The sequence below is a fragment of the Artemia sp. Qi Xiang Cuo genome, chromosome 19, assembly GCF_049724085.1.
Source record: "Artemia sp. Qi Xiang Cuo chromosome 19, ASM4972408v1, whole genome shotgun sequence".
NCBI lineage: Eukaryota > Metazoa > Arthropoda > Branchiopoda > Anostraca > Artemiidae > Artemia > Artemia sp. Qi Xiang Cuo.
The window spans coordinates 41,030,648-41,044,972 of NC_142812.1; the positions used below are offsets into that span (position 1 = coordinate 41,030,648).

The following is a 14,325-nucleotide window of genomic DNA, read 5'->3' on the forward strand; positions in this document are numbered from 1 at the left end:
TATTGAGATGTGGGGTTGTTTCCACAGATGGAAATTAAGAGGCTAGTGCAGCCAATTTTTCATGATGCCTGGCATCATCGAAAGTGCCAGGAACTGATTCTCTGCTCCTCTCAAATGTAAATTTGTGAGAGCAAGAAAATTTTTGTTTTTGATTGTGCTGTGCACAATGAATTTCTACGAATCTTGGGGACTTCAACTTTGAAAACCAAATGCGGACGTTAGACAATCTAGACCATGGCGGTTCTACAATGGAGACGTGGGGATGGCGACAAATCCTGAAGCGATGGAAGTACAGACACAGGGTGAAGAGAGAAGTAGCAAGTTTGGTGATTTTGAAGTTGGTGTTATTTATTTTATGTTTTTTTGTGCTCTGACCCATGGCGTGATGGCGGTAATTTTTCTTAGGAGGGAGGTGTTGGTTCCTTTGGCCCCTTTTGTTTCAGAAAAATGCCTTTTTATAAAATTAACTTCATTTATGTTGAAAATCTAAACCCCCAGGAAAGCTTTTATTACGATGTCTGAAGAATCCACTAATTAGCGAGTGGTTGAAAAAGCCAGTTGAGCGATGACTCATACAGCTTGAATTTAGAGTTTGAAAAGCTTTAAAGGATGCTGGGAGTCTGATTTGATTCGGCCATTCATCGCCTTTGGTCAGAGGTGCGCGCGCAAGCGCGCGTCTTAAAGTGTATTCGTGAAGTGTAAAATTTTTGTCTTTAGTTCCGTTTTGAGTTCTTTTGTAGCGTGTCTTGAATATAGTAAGATTTTTTATAATATGTACTCTTTTAACTTTTCAGCCTATGTCGAGTCTAAATAGATAGCTAGAAATTTTGTTGATGACCCTTGGCCTTTAGAAGTTACCCTGTGGCCATTCAATCAAGCTAGTACATACGGAATCGTTGGAATAACCACGAAAACCCAACTATTTTGGGCCGACGAGGGATTCTCCCCCTCCAGTAGATGGCATAGCAACCTCTTTGCGCCATTTTTGCCTTTGAAAGTGGTGACCCCCGTTCGTTAAACCTCCAATAAGTGGTGCCAGCCGCACCTTATACTCCAATATAGCGTTTCTTGGAGTCTGTTAACTTTTAAGTTTTTGAAGAAAACAATTTTTTTTATATTCTTACTTTGAGTTAAGCTCAAATGAGGAAATCAAATGAGTGGGGAAAATGTTATACTTCCCCATATTATACCCCCTAATCATTGATATAAATGCCGATGATTGTAAAATCTCCATGTCACCAAAATGTCGTGAATGTTAATGAAAAGGTAATGTTAATGTTAATGAGCAGGTACATAACTGCTCCTAAATTATAATTTGCTAATTGATTATCGACGAAACTTTTAAATTTAAAGTGGGAGAATTCCCCCTTCAAGGATGTCTGCTGGAGAGATGCTATCTGGCGTTTGACTGTAAGTATTCGAGTCTCAAAAGTGAAAATTCTTTTTCCCATTCAGAATTTTTTGGACTGATTTCACCTTGAGACGGTGTTTTTATTACTATTAAATATTAATATTAAATTAAATATAAATATTTCTATTAAATATTAACTAGGTCAATAATTTAATGGTCCTTCTGCTCTTCAGTATTAAATCTTGTTAATCTTAAAATGAATCTTTCTTGCGTTCATCATTAACTTATAAATTAAAAACTAGTTGAGTGGGAAAAATTTTATACTTCCCCATATTATACCCCCTAATCATTGACACAAATGCCGATGATTGTAAAATGTCCATGTCACCAAAATGTCGTGAATCTTAATGAAAAGGTAATGTTTTAGAATCATCCATGTTTTTGTTGGTTACCGTAAAATTTGTGCTGCAGAAGTTTTTTCCTTGCTATTTTCTCTTTTCTTCCTAGCTAAGTTTTCTCAAAGTCAGCAAAGATATTGGAAAAATGCTGTTCCAAGCGTCTGTTTTTTTTTTATAATTAAAAAATACCCGTTAAATCTTCACTCGGATTTTTCGGTCAAGAATCACGCTTGTAGCTAGCCATATTACAATTCATTATTGGCACTTTAGTTATAAATAGTTTTATTTTCATTGTTAATTAATTATCATTAATTAATGATAGTTGACCCGATAAATTAACTTTAGTTAATTAACATTATCGTTAAATCTATAGTTAATTTTCACTAATGAGACAATATTTATCATTCCTGGAGCCATATTTTGCAAAAATGTGAACTACAAAAAATCAAAATGGTCACGCAAATAAGATTAATGGTGAATATTGTCTAAAACCAGTTAAGATTTTTAACATAGGCTTTTAAGCTTTTTTGATTTAAGCTTTATAGCTTTCCAACGATTTATCTTTTCTTTTTTTGTTTAATTTACCCTGTATCTCTGGTTTATTAAAATCCAACTGATATTCACTTTCTGATATTTTAAGCTTTTTACCATAAACAATTTGCCTAAAACAATTGAGATTAAAAAACTAAATTTTTTAACTTGAGCTTTTTGGCTTTTAAACGATTTAGGTTTCATTTTTTTGTATAATTTAGCCCGTTTCTCTGGATTATAAAAATACAACTGATATTCACTTTCTGTTATTTTAAGCTTTTTACCATAAAAAATTTGCCTAAAACAATTGAGATTAAAAAACAAAATTTTTTAACTTGAGCTTTTTGGCTTTTAAACGACTTAGGTTTCATTTGTTTGTATAATTTAGCCCGTTTCTTTGGATTATAAAAATACAACTGATATTCACTTTCTGGTATTTTTTAAGCTTTTTTTACCATAAAAGATAAGCTTGGAAAAAATGAGATTAAAAAACAAAAATTTTTAACTTAGATTTTTTCGATTTAAGCTCTTTAGCTTTTCAACGACTTAAGTTTTTTTTTAATAATTTAACATGTTTCTCTGGATTGAAAAAAAAAACAAATGATATTCACTTTCTGGTATTGTTTTCGAAGCAATTTACCATAAAAAATTGGCCTAAAACAATTGAGACTTGAAAACAAAATTTTCAACTTAAGCTTTTTTGATTTAAGGTTTTTAGCCTTTTGACGGCTCAAGCTTTTTTTTGTTTAATTTACCCTGTTTTTTTATTATGAGAATACATGCGATATTCACTTTCTGCATTTTTCTAAGCTTAAAAAGTATTAAAGAAGTTTTCTTCACCTTAAAAAGTATTGTCCGACAAATCTCTGCCAAATTATTTGTTATGTTGTCCTTACACTATGGGAACAAAAGGAATTGTTGGTCACATTAGTATGTATCAAACTTTTCCATTAGGATAAAGACAGATGCTACTATTCTAGATTAAACGAATTCTTTTCAAAAGTTGACAAGGTGTAATACATTTTGATTTATTTTCTATTTTATAAAAGATGAATCTCAAGACAAAGAACACTCTCTACCGTCACCTTGCCAATCGTCATAACAAAAATGTAGTACACAAAACTTGGTAAAACATGCTACAAAAATGTACTATGTTTCTATACACAAACTAATAATGAATCCTTTTTTTTCAACTTTACAAGTACAGCAGATTTGCAGTAGAATTTTTTTTTTTGTAGACCAGCAAGTTCAACAACAAAATAATCTGCTCTGTTACTAAAAAAAATATGGAATTATGTACTTTTTCCAAAAATTGGTTTAACTGTATTTTGTGAAATTGCCTTAGTCGTATTTTACATACCATTGGGTCTAAAACGAAGGGGCGTATCTGTCATTTAGTAATTTTGAAGAACAACAAAAATGTTTTTTTTAGCTTTGCGTGGGAACACTTTTTAGTTCGCTTAAACAGAAAATATCTGTAAAATCTGCTTTGTGCCTTCGTTCTCTGGCTTCATTTTGATATATAGGGTAAATAATTCTTTCTCGGACAGTGTGCTATTCAATATTAAATCTCATATAGTAACTCTCGTTAGGTTTCCATGTGCTAGACATTTAGGAAAGCTGTGGTGACATGGTGTTGGTTGTGATGTGACAACGTACAAGTTTTATATTCAGAAAAAAAGACAATTTACCTTAAAAAAAAATAAAATAACAAAACGCATGACAGTGTGTGAGCTGAATTAGATTAATGGATTTAAAAGGATATTTTATATTTATTTAGACTTAGTGCTATAATTCTTTATAAACCATTAAAAGACTTTAGAAGAACTATGATGTCCAATGTAACAACTTGTGAAATCTATATCAACATTTAGCTATTATGTTATATTTATTATTTAATCTTCCAAATATTAATGATCTTAACTACATGCTATATGAGACTCATATATCAGCCAATCGGACTCATATAGCAAGCCAAAGAATAGAAATGGGGAAAATATTCGCATACTTCTTAGTACTATATCCTCTATCATCACGGTTTTTGATCAAACAGATATCTGAAAATGAGCTTAACATCGATGACGATGTCCTGACGAAGCAAAGTGATTCAACATAATTTTTGTTACCCGTATTTTTATAAGTAAACCGCTTTTTACCTCATCAATACTGGGCAAACGATTTAGTGACTGCTCCAGACTAAATACCCGATACTTTGCACGATACTTTATACAAATATCGATACTTGGTGGTATGGATGGACCGGTAGTCATGGAACTTATCAATATTTTTCACACACAAATATTACCTATTTTTTTAGACTTGTTTCCAGAGCCTTTTCCCAAGTATTCCCTGAAATAAAAACAAGAAATATCTCACAGTTTAACAAGTAAAAGAGCTACGAAGAAATAGGATTTAGATTTTACTCAAGCTCGTTTCAACCACTGTCCAAAACACGTACGTATTTTCTACCAATATCACCGTTTTTTAGCCATAATACATATGGCTAGTATATTCTGTTTATGATAAATTCATATGGCTAATACGTATGAGATCGAATATTTTTAGCCATACTGGATTCTAATGTAGCCCCTCACATGTCTGTAATGTGGTCGCGTCCGATGTGGGGCTATTTATCTTAGTGAATAGAAAAATTATGCTTGCTATTTGTTGAGATAGGGGCTATTTATCCGATATGGGGCTATTTATCTTAGTGAATAGAAAAATTATGCTTTGTATTTGTAGAGATAGGAGCTATTTATCTGAAATGGGGCTATTTATCTTAGTGAATAGAAAAATTATTCTTGGTAATTGTTGAGATTTGTTGAGATAGAGGTACTGAAACAACCCCAATTATTGCAGCGTAATTTCTGCCTCGTCGTGGATACGTCCTTGAACTAGATAAGTCTCTCTGTCGAACAACTAACAGATGGAGATCCGCTATAGAAATCTGTCTAAAAAATTTCAGATACGCCCATTCATTTTGGACCCAACGAAACTGTCAGGTTCCTTTTGTGGGCATTTGAGCAATGTTATAATTAGCAAGTCAGTTGTCCTGATTATAATATAAATTTTGTTCTACCTTTCAGATATATACTATAATTGAAGCATTGTCAGATGGTGGAGTAAAGATGGGGATAGATAGAGGGTCTGCTACACGATTTGCAGCACAACTAGTAAGTGGTGCCGCAAAGATGGTTCTTGAAACGGGGCGACACCCAGCCTCATTGAGAGATGATGTTTGTTCCCCAGGGGGTACAACAATAACAGCTGTGCACGAACTCGAAAAGGGAAATTTGAGGTATGGTTTTTTCTCATCTAGCGCCAAATTACCCTTATTTTGACTTCATCTGGCTATGAAGTGCTAACTTTTTTCGTAATAAGAATGGAATGAATTATGTCTAAGGTGCTAACTTTTTTTTGTAAAAGAAATGGAATAAATTATAGCAACGGGCAGAGGTTTTAGTTAAAACACTGAAGTTGTTTATAAAATTCTAAAGCCCATTGCGTCATTTGCGTTTTGTCGAAAACTATATTTATTTTGAACAGCGTGCTTTAGTTTTTCATGACTTCGACGACGAATGAAAAATAAATAATATTCAATTAATATAGGAGGATAGTACTAAAGAAAATAAACCGAATATTTAATATATAATAATATTAATTCCTGGAAATTTTAGCAATTCAAGATTTCATTTCACTGTGTTTATTTTTTTTCAATTTTATAGATATAAAAATTTTGATACTATATTTAGTTTTCACTAAAGTGCAAATGCAGAAATAGGTTTTTGAACTTTTACGGTTAGGGGAGGAGGGAGAGGGAGCTGAAGTCAAACTCCTGTTTGTTGTATTTTTTTTTTTTTTTAACTTTGGCTTGAATATTCAATTTATCTTATAATCGTTTTGAGATTTCTTTATTCATCAATATCAGTATCTATTATCTTTGTGGCTAGTATAATCCTTAATTTTAATTCCAGTTCGTTTTTTGTTTCATTTCCCTTGGGGGGATCAGATATTTCCCCCATTTCCCAATGATAAATCCAATATATTACAAATGGACAAATTGGATAATTTACATTCCTTGCTCTGAGGGCTGTGGGAGCATGGCATCCCTGGAGCCATAGTTGTTACAACTTGCGAATATTTTGAATAAAAGGACTGTTTAAGATTTCTATAAGTGTTAAGGGGGTTGATTTAAAGGGCAAGAGGCGAATATTTTGAATAAAAGGACTGTTTAAGATTTCTATCAGTGTTAAGGGGGCTGATTTAAAGGGCAAGAGGCGGGGGGCGAGTTGGCCTCCTTTTGTTTTTCTACACTCTTCTTAACATGCATTTAAAGTTTTAACTTAATACCCTTAGCCACTCCTCAGATATTGCTGTTGTGTCCTTTTGACAACCCACCTGCATTTAGTGCGTTTTGATTTTCTTTGACATCCCCATCAACATTTTCGAAAATTTTACCTTAATACCCTTATCCTTTTCGGAGACTTGGGATAAAGCATGTCCTCTTTTTCAAATAACCAACCTTATATATAAACAATGGGCATTTATATAACGTAAAACAATTGCTTCAGGGGCTCTGGGGAGTTTTATCATCTCTGGAGGCATAGTTATTTGACTAATTTGAACAAGATGGCTATTCCAAAATTTTGATTAATTGTCTTTTGGGAGAGGACAGCGGAAAAGGGAATTGAGCTGAATACCCTCAGCTGTTCTTGAAATATTGCAGATGCGCATTTTTTATAAACTAAATGCATATAGTATCTTTTGTTTTAGTTGAACATGCTCGTCAACATTTTTCGAAGTTTCACCTTAATACCCTTAACCTCCCCGAAGACACCCAAATTAAACATACGAGGTGTGGTAGAAAAGTAATGAGACTAGCAAGCGATCTTTCAACCCTGCGCTGTTGTCCTTGAGACAGCACGTGTATCAGGACCCTTCCATAACTCAGTTCGAGTTTGTACTCGGTACGTTATTTACGCGATTTGTGAGACTGCAATTGGTGAAGTTTTGTTTTTGTTGTGCGTCACGGAATATCTCAAAAATAACCAACACTGAAACATAGAATTTGAATATCAGTAGGCACGTCAAAAGAATAGGTTTTTTATGCTGATGCCAAAGTATACAAGATTCATTAAGTTTAGTGTTTTGTACTATGCTAAACAAAATGACAATTTCAAAATTTTGGTTAAATCCATGAGGGGGAAAAAGGGCGTGGGAGGGGGCTGGTCGCCCTCCGATCACTTTTTCCCTAAAAAAGGGCACTAAAATTGCCTTGTTATCTCAAAATTTTGATCAGATGCATTTTGGTAAAAAGGGCGTGGCGGGGGGCTCTTGTTGCCCTCCAATCACTTGAATTTTAAAAAGGGCACTAGAACGTTCAATGTTTAATCGAATGATTTTCCTCCGAATTTTATACGACCAACCCTTTCCATATTAAGTGACTCTGGGAAAACTTAAATAACTAATGATAATACATTGAAGCCTCTTTGCCCTTTACTAAGACAACTCTAGTGTATGGGCCTGATTATGTTTAAAAATTAATTGTTTTTTTTAAAATTTATATTTTTTTTGGTCATTTTTCAGTAAATTCAAATCTCTTGTGGTTCAATTTCAATCTTCTTCATTATTTGGAACTTACGAGACTCTTGCTTGTTTTTTAATTAAACTATTGTAAATAGGATTTAATGTTTTATCTCCTTTATGTAATCTTGCTTTTATTACTATTACACATCATAATCGTAATCTAAATTCTGCAAGGAAGAGCTACAATAAAAATATCAACTCGGTTCATAAGATTTATTTTGCTCTCACATGTAATTTATTAATTACATGTTTTATTTGTTAAGAAACTTTGATCTCAATCCTGAGAGATAAAGTAACTCCATATCACAATACTCATTCTTTAGTTACAAGCTTTACTATAATTCTGATTTGGTAGTTTTTTTCAAAACGCGTTTTTTAACTTTTGGTTACTATGGGCTGTGGTTCGCTCTTTACTAGGTTGCAGCTACAGATGCAAACATGATCCTTTTAAATGAGCCATTAAACACCTCTCACACTTTTCAAAGATAATTTAAACAGGAATTTACCGTGTTCGTCTTTTACTAGGTAGTAGCTATCACATCAACCATGATATTGTATACGAACATGCAGCTTGTTTTAAAAAATGATTTTATTTTAGAATTGTTCTTTGTTAATTACAAAAATTACTACATGTAATAATTTCCTTTAAAATGAGCCATTAAACATCTCTGTGATGTTCTGATATCTCATAGGCTTGGAGGAAAAAAACAACAACAAAAAATAGGAGATAAATCAGTGCTACCCATGCCAAAAAGTGATTTTCCTTGTTGTTCAATGTGGAAAAAATTAATTCCTCTACAAGGTTTTCGACCATTCTGATTCCAATGGTTCACTTGCAGCTACAGCTGCAACTATGATTTTGTTGATAGCACACAAGAAAAAGTCTATGGCTTTTTCTTACTTAGAAAAGTAAAGGGCGAACAACGGGGAAGTAGGCAGCGAAGTGAGTCATAAACGCAGTTTTTCGTAAAAAATCGATTTTATTTAAAAAATTATTTTTTGTTAATTACAAAAGCTACTATATGTAGCAATTTCCTTTAAAATGTGTCATTAAACTTCTCTATGTGATTTTCTGATAGCCCGCTGGCCCTGGTAGAAAAGAAGAAAAGGAGACACATCAGCACTGCTGATGGAAAAGTGATTTTCTTTGTTGTTCAAGGTGGGGGACTGTAATTCCCCCTAATAAGGTTTTCGATCCTGCTGATTTTAGTGCTGCACTTTAAATTTTGACTTCGAGAGTATTCAGGTTTTTTTCCGAAAACACCATAAATTACTTTTTATTATAAACTTTTAATTTTAAGATGAACGGAAAAATCGTTACCATTCCTGAATCAGTGTCAGATAGCAGTATTTTTTTCATTAGGCAGTTTTTTTAACTTGTTTTTCAGTTTTTGGTTACTATGGGCTGTGGTTCACTTTTTAATAGGTTGCAGCTACAGCTGCTACCATGATATCTACATAAAAAGGAAATCGGTTCTTTGCCAATTTGTCTACCGCTCCAGATTAATCACATATTAAATAAATCTTTCCAGAATAACAGACACCGCAGGCCTGTGGCTATGAACCCGTTTTAGAAATTTGAAGGGCGTGAGTTCAAGCCACTTTACGGTAACGATGTATCCATTTGTTTTTGAGAAGTCAATCTAATAGAAGCACTAATAAAAATCTAAAGATTAGTCTAATAATTCTAGGAATGTAAAAGATTTTCCAAGCATTGCAATTACAAGCGTGCATTACACCTTCTAAAAATTGCTCTTTCGCAGCATTTTATTCAAGACTAATTACCCACAATTTTGAAAATTTTCATGAGAGTCAGTTCCATGGCAAAATTTTGTGCAATCATTTAAAAGGTGTTTCATTTAAATTCAAAAATTTGAAATGTAAAAACAAGCCAGTGCTTAGAAATATCATTCCAATGAGTTTTTTTTTACCAATATCAGAGGCACAACACACATATAGCCTTAAAGAGATAACCCTTACCAGATAATATAGATAAAGCATGACAAAACACAGGCAAGCAAACTGCCACCAGACATCCAAAATCATAGATCTAGTCATGTAGATTGGAATTTTGGCCAATCATTGGTCGTCTATGGAGCTGAACCCATCGCAAAGACACTCTTTAACATAAAAGTATCTTAATCCATATCTTCATTAAAAGAATTATTTCTGTTTTATTTTAAATGTTAGTCCTTTCTTGAAATTGTAAATACTAGATTCATTGTTTGTTCGTTGCTAGATTTGTGGTTTGTTCTTTACTAGATCTTAAAAAAATTACTCATTTTATGAATAATTTTATTTAGGACAGTAGAAACATGAATAATCTAAGTCTGGGAGATTGGTGCCTTCCCATTTATTTCCATGATCTCCCATTACCACTTCTAGAAATCAGTTCCACAAATGCATATACCACTATGACTGATTACACACAGGAAAGAGCCTGTGGCTTTTTCTTAGTTAGAGTAGAAAAAGAGGACTCACAGCTAAATATGTTAAATATTATTAATATGGAACCATATAAAATATAAGTTAAATATGGAACCATACCCCAGAAAAGCACTTTTTTAAAAGATGTATGTGTTCTATAATCTTGAACATATCTAAACATAAATGGTATCAGTATAAAGATTAAGAGTGTTGTAATTAGAAACTTGTGCCATTTTTCGAAACAATGCAATACGAGTAATCAAAGCGATGTAAATGATTTATGCCTGTGTTATAAGTCTTTAAATTTGTGATTGTATTTTTCCAATAAGAAAGGTGACACTTCAGTACATTTTTGAGATGCTGTGAGACAAAAATATGTACGAAAACGTTTAATCTTTAACCTCTCAGATTTCATTCATTGCCCCACATGAATCCAACAGGTACCTTCAGTAGATGTTACCAAGCGTTATATAGGGCTATGTCTAGCCCCATTATGGGAGGGATATGGTGCAATTGACGAAGCTGATTTTTACTTTATTTGATTCGAATATTGTAAAAAAATTACATTTCTTGAAACCCTTTTATTAATTAATAATATGGTTTGAACTTAGGGATGAAAATAACTTGACTGTATCTACTCAGCACAAGATTTGATTTAATGTGTAAGTTTCATTTGCAAGGGACACTCGTCTTTCTGGATAGCTAAAATTTTACTTTTTCATATACGTCTTGTGTTCACAGGTTATTTCTATTTATTGTTGGTTTTATGCATTCAATATATAATTTTCATAAGAAATGTCTTTCCTGTGTAAATTCTTGGAGAATTCGTCCAGAAAATATGGAAATTATTGTGAGAAGTTTTGGAGTTAATCAACCCACTTTAGATTAAATTTTTTCTGGAAAGTTTACAGCCCTGGACAAAAAAATAACAACAAAGAATGAAATTGCTGAAAATCAGCAAAGAAAATCAATGCTTAAAATGTTTTTGTAGCTTTGAAGTCTATTGTAGGCCTACTACTCCTAAGTATTCCACAAAACATTTGTAAAGCTGCATAGCTTTTTTTTTCTGCTTAAATTTTTGGTGGAGATGAACTATTTGGCTTATTTTGTCAGTATAAACTTAAAAAAATCTTGTTTTTTACTCTAGCAGAAATACCCAGACTGATTTGGTTTTGTTATTGTTATAAAACTTTCTTGAGAGTAAATAAAAGCAAAAGACATATCTCAATGTACTCTAGTTTTGTTTTTGTTTCAGATCGACATTGATGTCAGCTGTTGAAGCTGCAACAAACAAAGCCAATCAACAAGGAAAATGACGGCTTATGTATTAATATAATTTTTAATTATATTTTATTCATTTTTAAATTGTTTTTTCATTCTTTTGTTTATGAATGTGGTGTGGTTAAGTATATACGGAGCTGTTATTTTTGTTACTTTTTTATTTCAAGAATAAAAAGGTTTGGACGGCATAATTTACACTACTCAATTATACTCATATTTAGGTGATATATTAGAGGAATAAAGTATTCAATCGAAGAATTTATGGCGCATAAAGTTTTATTGGGGGGGGGGAGGTCTTTACAATTTTTTGTAAATATATATATGTATGTATGTATGTATGTATCTATGTATTTCCAAAAAAAGCCATCGGGCCATTGGAAAAAAAAACAAAAGAAAAACAGAACATAGACATAACAAAACCAACAAAAAAAACACAAACAAAAAAAAAAACACAAATAAATTAAAAATAAAGACGTACTTGTACTTATATATGAATCTTCACGAAAATGTTTATAAAGAGATACATCTTTCACGATGTATCAGCCTTTCATCAACATACTTAGCCAAATTCCTTAATGTCATTTTAACTCGTGATCCTACAATCCCCTCCACCCACCTTCTATCTGCCAATACTAACGAAAAACACTAATTTCTCAGATCCGCCAATTCCTTACAATTCCCCAAAAAATGAAAAATATCCTCATCATTTTCCCCACACATCGGAAAAGGGACTAAGTTAACACTATGACCCCTAAATTTCCTCTCCTTTCCCCAATATCAATCAACCCTCCCCTTAAATTCAAAATCCATTTTATTTCTTCCCCTTTCAACCTCAAGTTAAAATAAACTTCTTCCCCCCACGTGTCTTTCACTGTACTATACAGACTCAGAGATCCCGGGGCCTCCTTCCGAGCCTGCCACTGCTGTATTCCTTGCTCGGGTAGCCTTTTTTTACCATATCAACCACTGTATCTCAATTCGATCCCTGACATTCATTCCGAAAATACGAATATCCTACTTCATCTAAAATTTTCTTCATTTCTTGTGGCCACCCTACCTCTATCTTATCCTCCAAAAAACTAAAATACGCTTCTTTCGCTAGCCTATTTTTACTTCTTAAAATGTGTATCCAAAACTTCACCATTCTTATTAATTCATCTGTCCTTAACCTACTAAGTCCCAAATCTCCCTCCAATACAACACTGTGAGTGGATTTATGGGCCCCTAAAAACTCGCTTGAAATAATTTCTTTGCATTCTCTCCAACTCCTCACTTTCTCTAAAACCCCACAGCTCACACCCGTAATGCATAACCGGGAGGGGTTCAGTACTGGAACCCTAAATAAATGTTTATGCATTGCTAAGTCCCTAATCTTTCCAACCTCACTTTTTAAAATTAAATTCATGCATATATTTCCCTTTTGTACTCTATGCTTAACTCCCTGTGCATACTTATCATTCAAAAAAAAATTAACCCCTAAGTACACGAATTCTTTTTTAATCTCTATAAAATCACCTTTAAATCTAAATTCATCATTTTTCCTTAATTTTCCGCCCTTCCTAAAAACTGCAATTACCCTTTACTTCTTATTTAATTTTAATCCTTTCATATCCAAATATTCCTCCATTATGTTTAATAATGTTTGCATTTCTTTTGCCGATTGTGCTATGAGAGCAATATCATCAGCAAACAAAAGCATGCAAATTTTCGAAACACTTGTCAGTACCTCCGGAGCACTTTTCTCCTTGAAGCAATCAACTACATCATTAATATACACGTTGAACAAAATTGGTGACAGTGAGAATCCCTGTTTTAAACCTATCCACGTCAAAATTCTCTCGGATACCTTACCTAGTACTCTAACAACTAGGCTTACTGAACTATATATTTCTACAATTAAACTAACAAAATTTACAGGCAATCCCATCTCCAAAAGTCGCTTAACTAGCATAGCTCTGATCACATTATCAAAAGCCCCTCTTACGTACTGGAACGCTACTTAAACCCTACCCCCTCTTTTCATGATTCCTTTTCTAAATATATTGTTCAAAATAAAAACCTGCTCTATTGAGCCCCCTTCTTTCCTAAACCCGCCCTGCTCCTCTATTAATTTCCCCAATTCTTCTAGCCATTTTCTTAACCGACTATCTACAATCTTACAAAAAAATATTGCTATGGGAGAAGTCTGGAACAGTCGGTAATTCAAGAATTCTTTGCTGTTTCCTTTTTTATGTAATGGTACAGCTATAGATGTTGTCCATTCTATTGACCAGCTGCACAATAAAAATATGTGGCTGAAAACAACAGTTAAAACGGGTATGCATACTTCTTTTGCCTTTTTCCATACTCGTAGTGGAATTCCGTCTCTACCTATTGCTTTTTCTTAGCCGATTTCATAGCCTCCCATAACTCTTTTTCTGAAATTGGTGCTATCAATTTCGTGTCTCCTTCTGTCATGGGTCCAAAAGGTATGATTTGTGGAAGAACGTTTTGGAGATCTTCTGTCATTCGGTTTCCGTTTACCGATTGTGTCCTGAGGTGCTGTTCCCACTCTTTAGGTTCCAAAGAACATGTCTCATGTGCCTCTCCCTTCAGCGACCTATGTACAGCTTTCCAGAATTGATGTGTATCTTTTTCCCTGAATTGTTTAATAAGTTCATTTTCTTTCTTCGCTGCTTCACATTGTTTTTTTTCTCTTCTCATCTTCTTATATCGCTATCTATTATCTCTGTAAATTCTTAAATTATTCTC

At 33.2% G+C, this 14,325-nt stretch overlaps 1 protein-coding gene across 4 annotated transcripts in view; it reads left to right on the forward strand.

Moving 5' to 3' along the window:
* LOC148940844 (pyrroline-5-carboxylate reductase 3-like) overlaps positions 1 to 11,759 on the forward strand; it is a 50,190-nt gene extending 38,431 nt beyond the window's left edge. For all 4 annotated transcript variants that reach the window (XM_089105690.1, XM_089105691.1, XM_089105692.1 and 1 more), the window contains 2 exons: positions 5,367 to 5,578; positions 11,549 to 11,759. In XM_089105690.1, coding sequence (XP_088961816.1) covers positions 5,367 to 5,578; positions 11,549 to 11,609 — 273 coding nt within the window. In that variant the 3' untranslated portion in view covers positions 11,610 to 11,759. The remainder of the gene's footprint in view (positions 1 to 5,366; positions 5,579 to 11,548) is intronic.
* Positions 11,760 to 14,325: the final 2,566 nt, after the last annotated feature.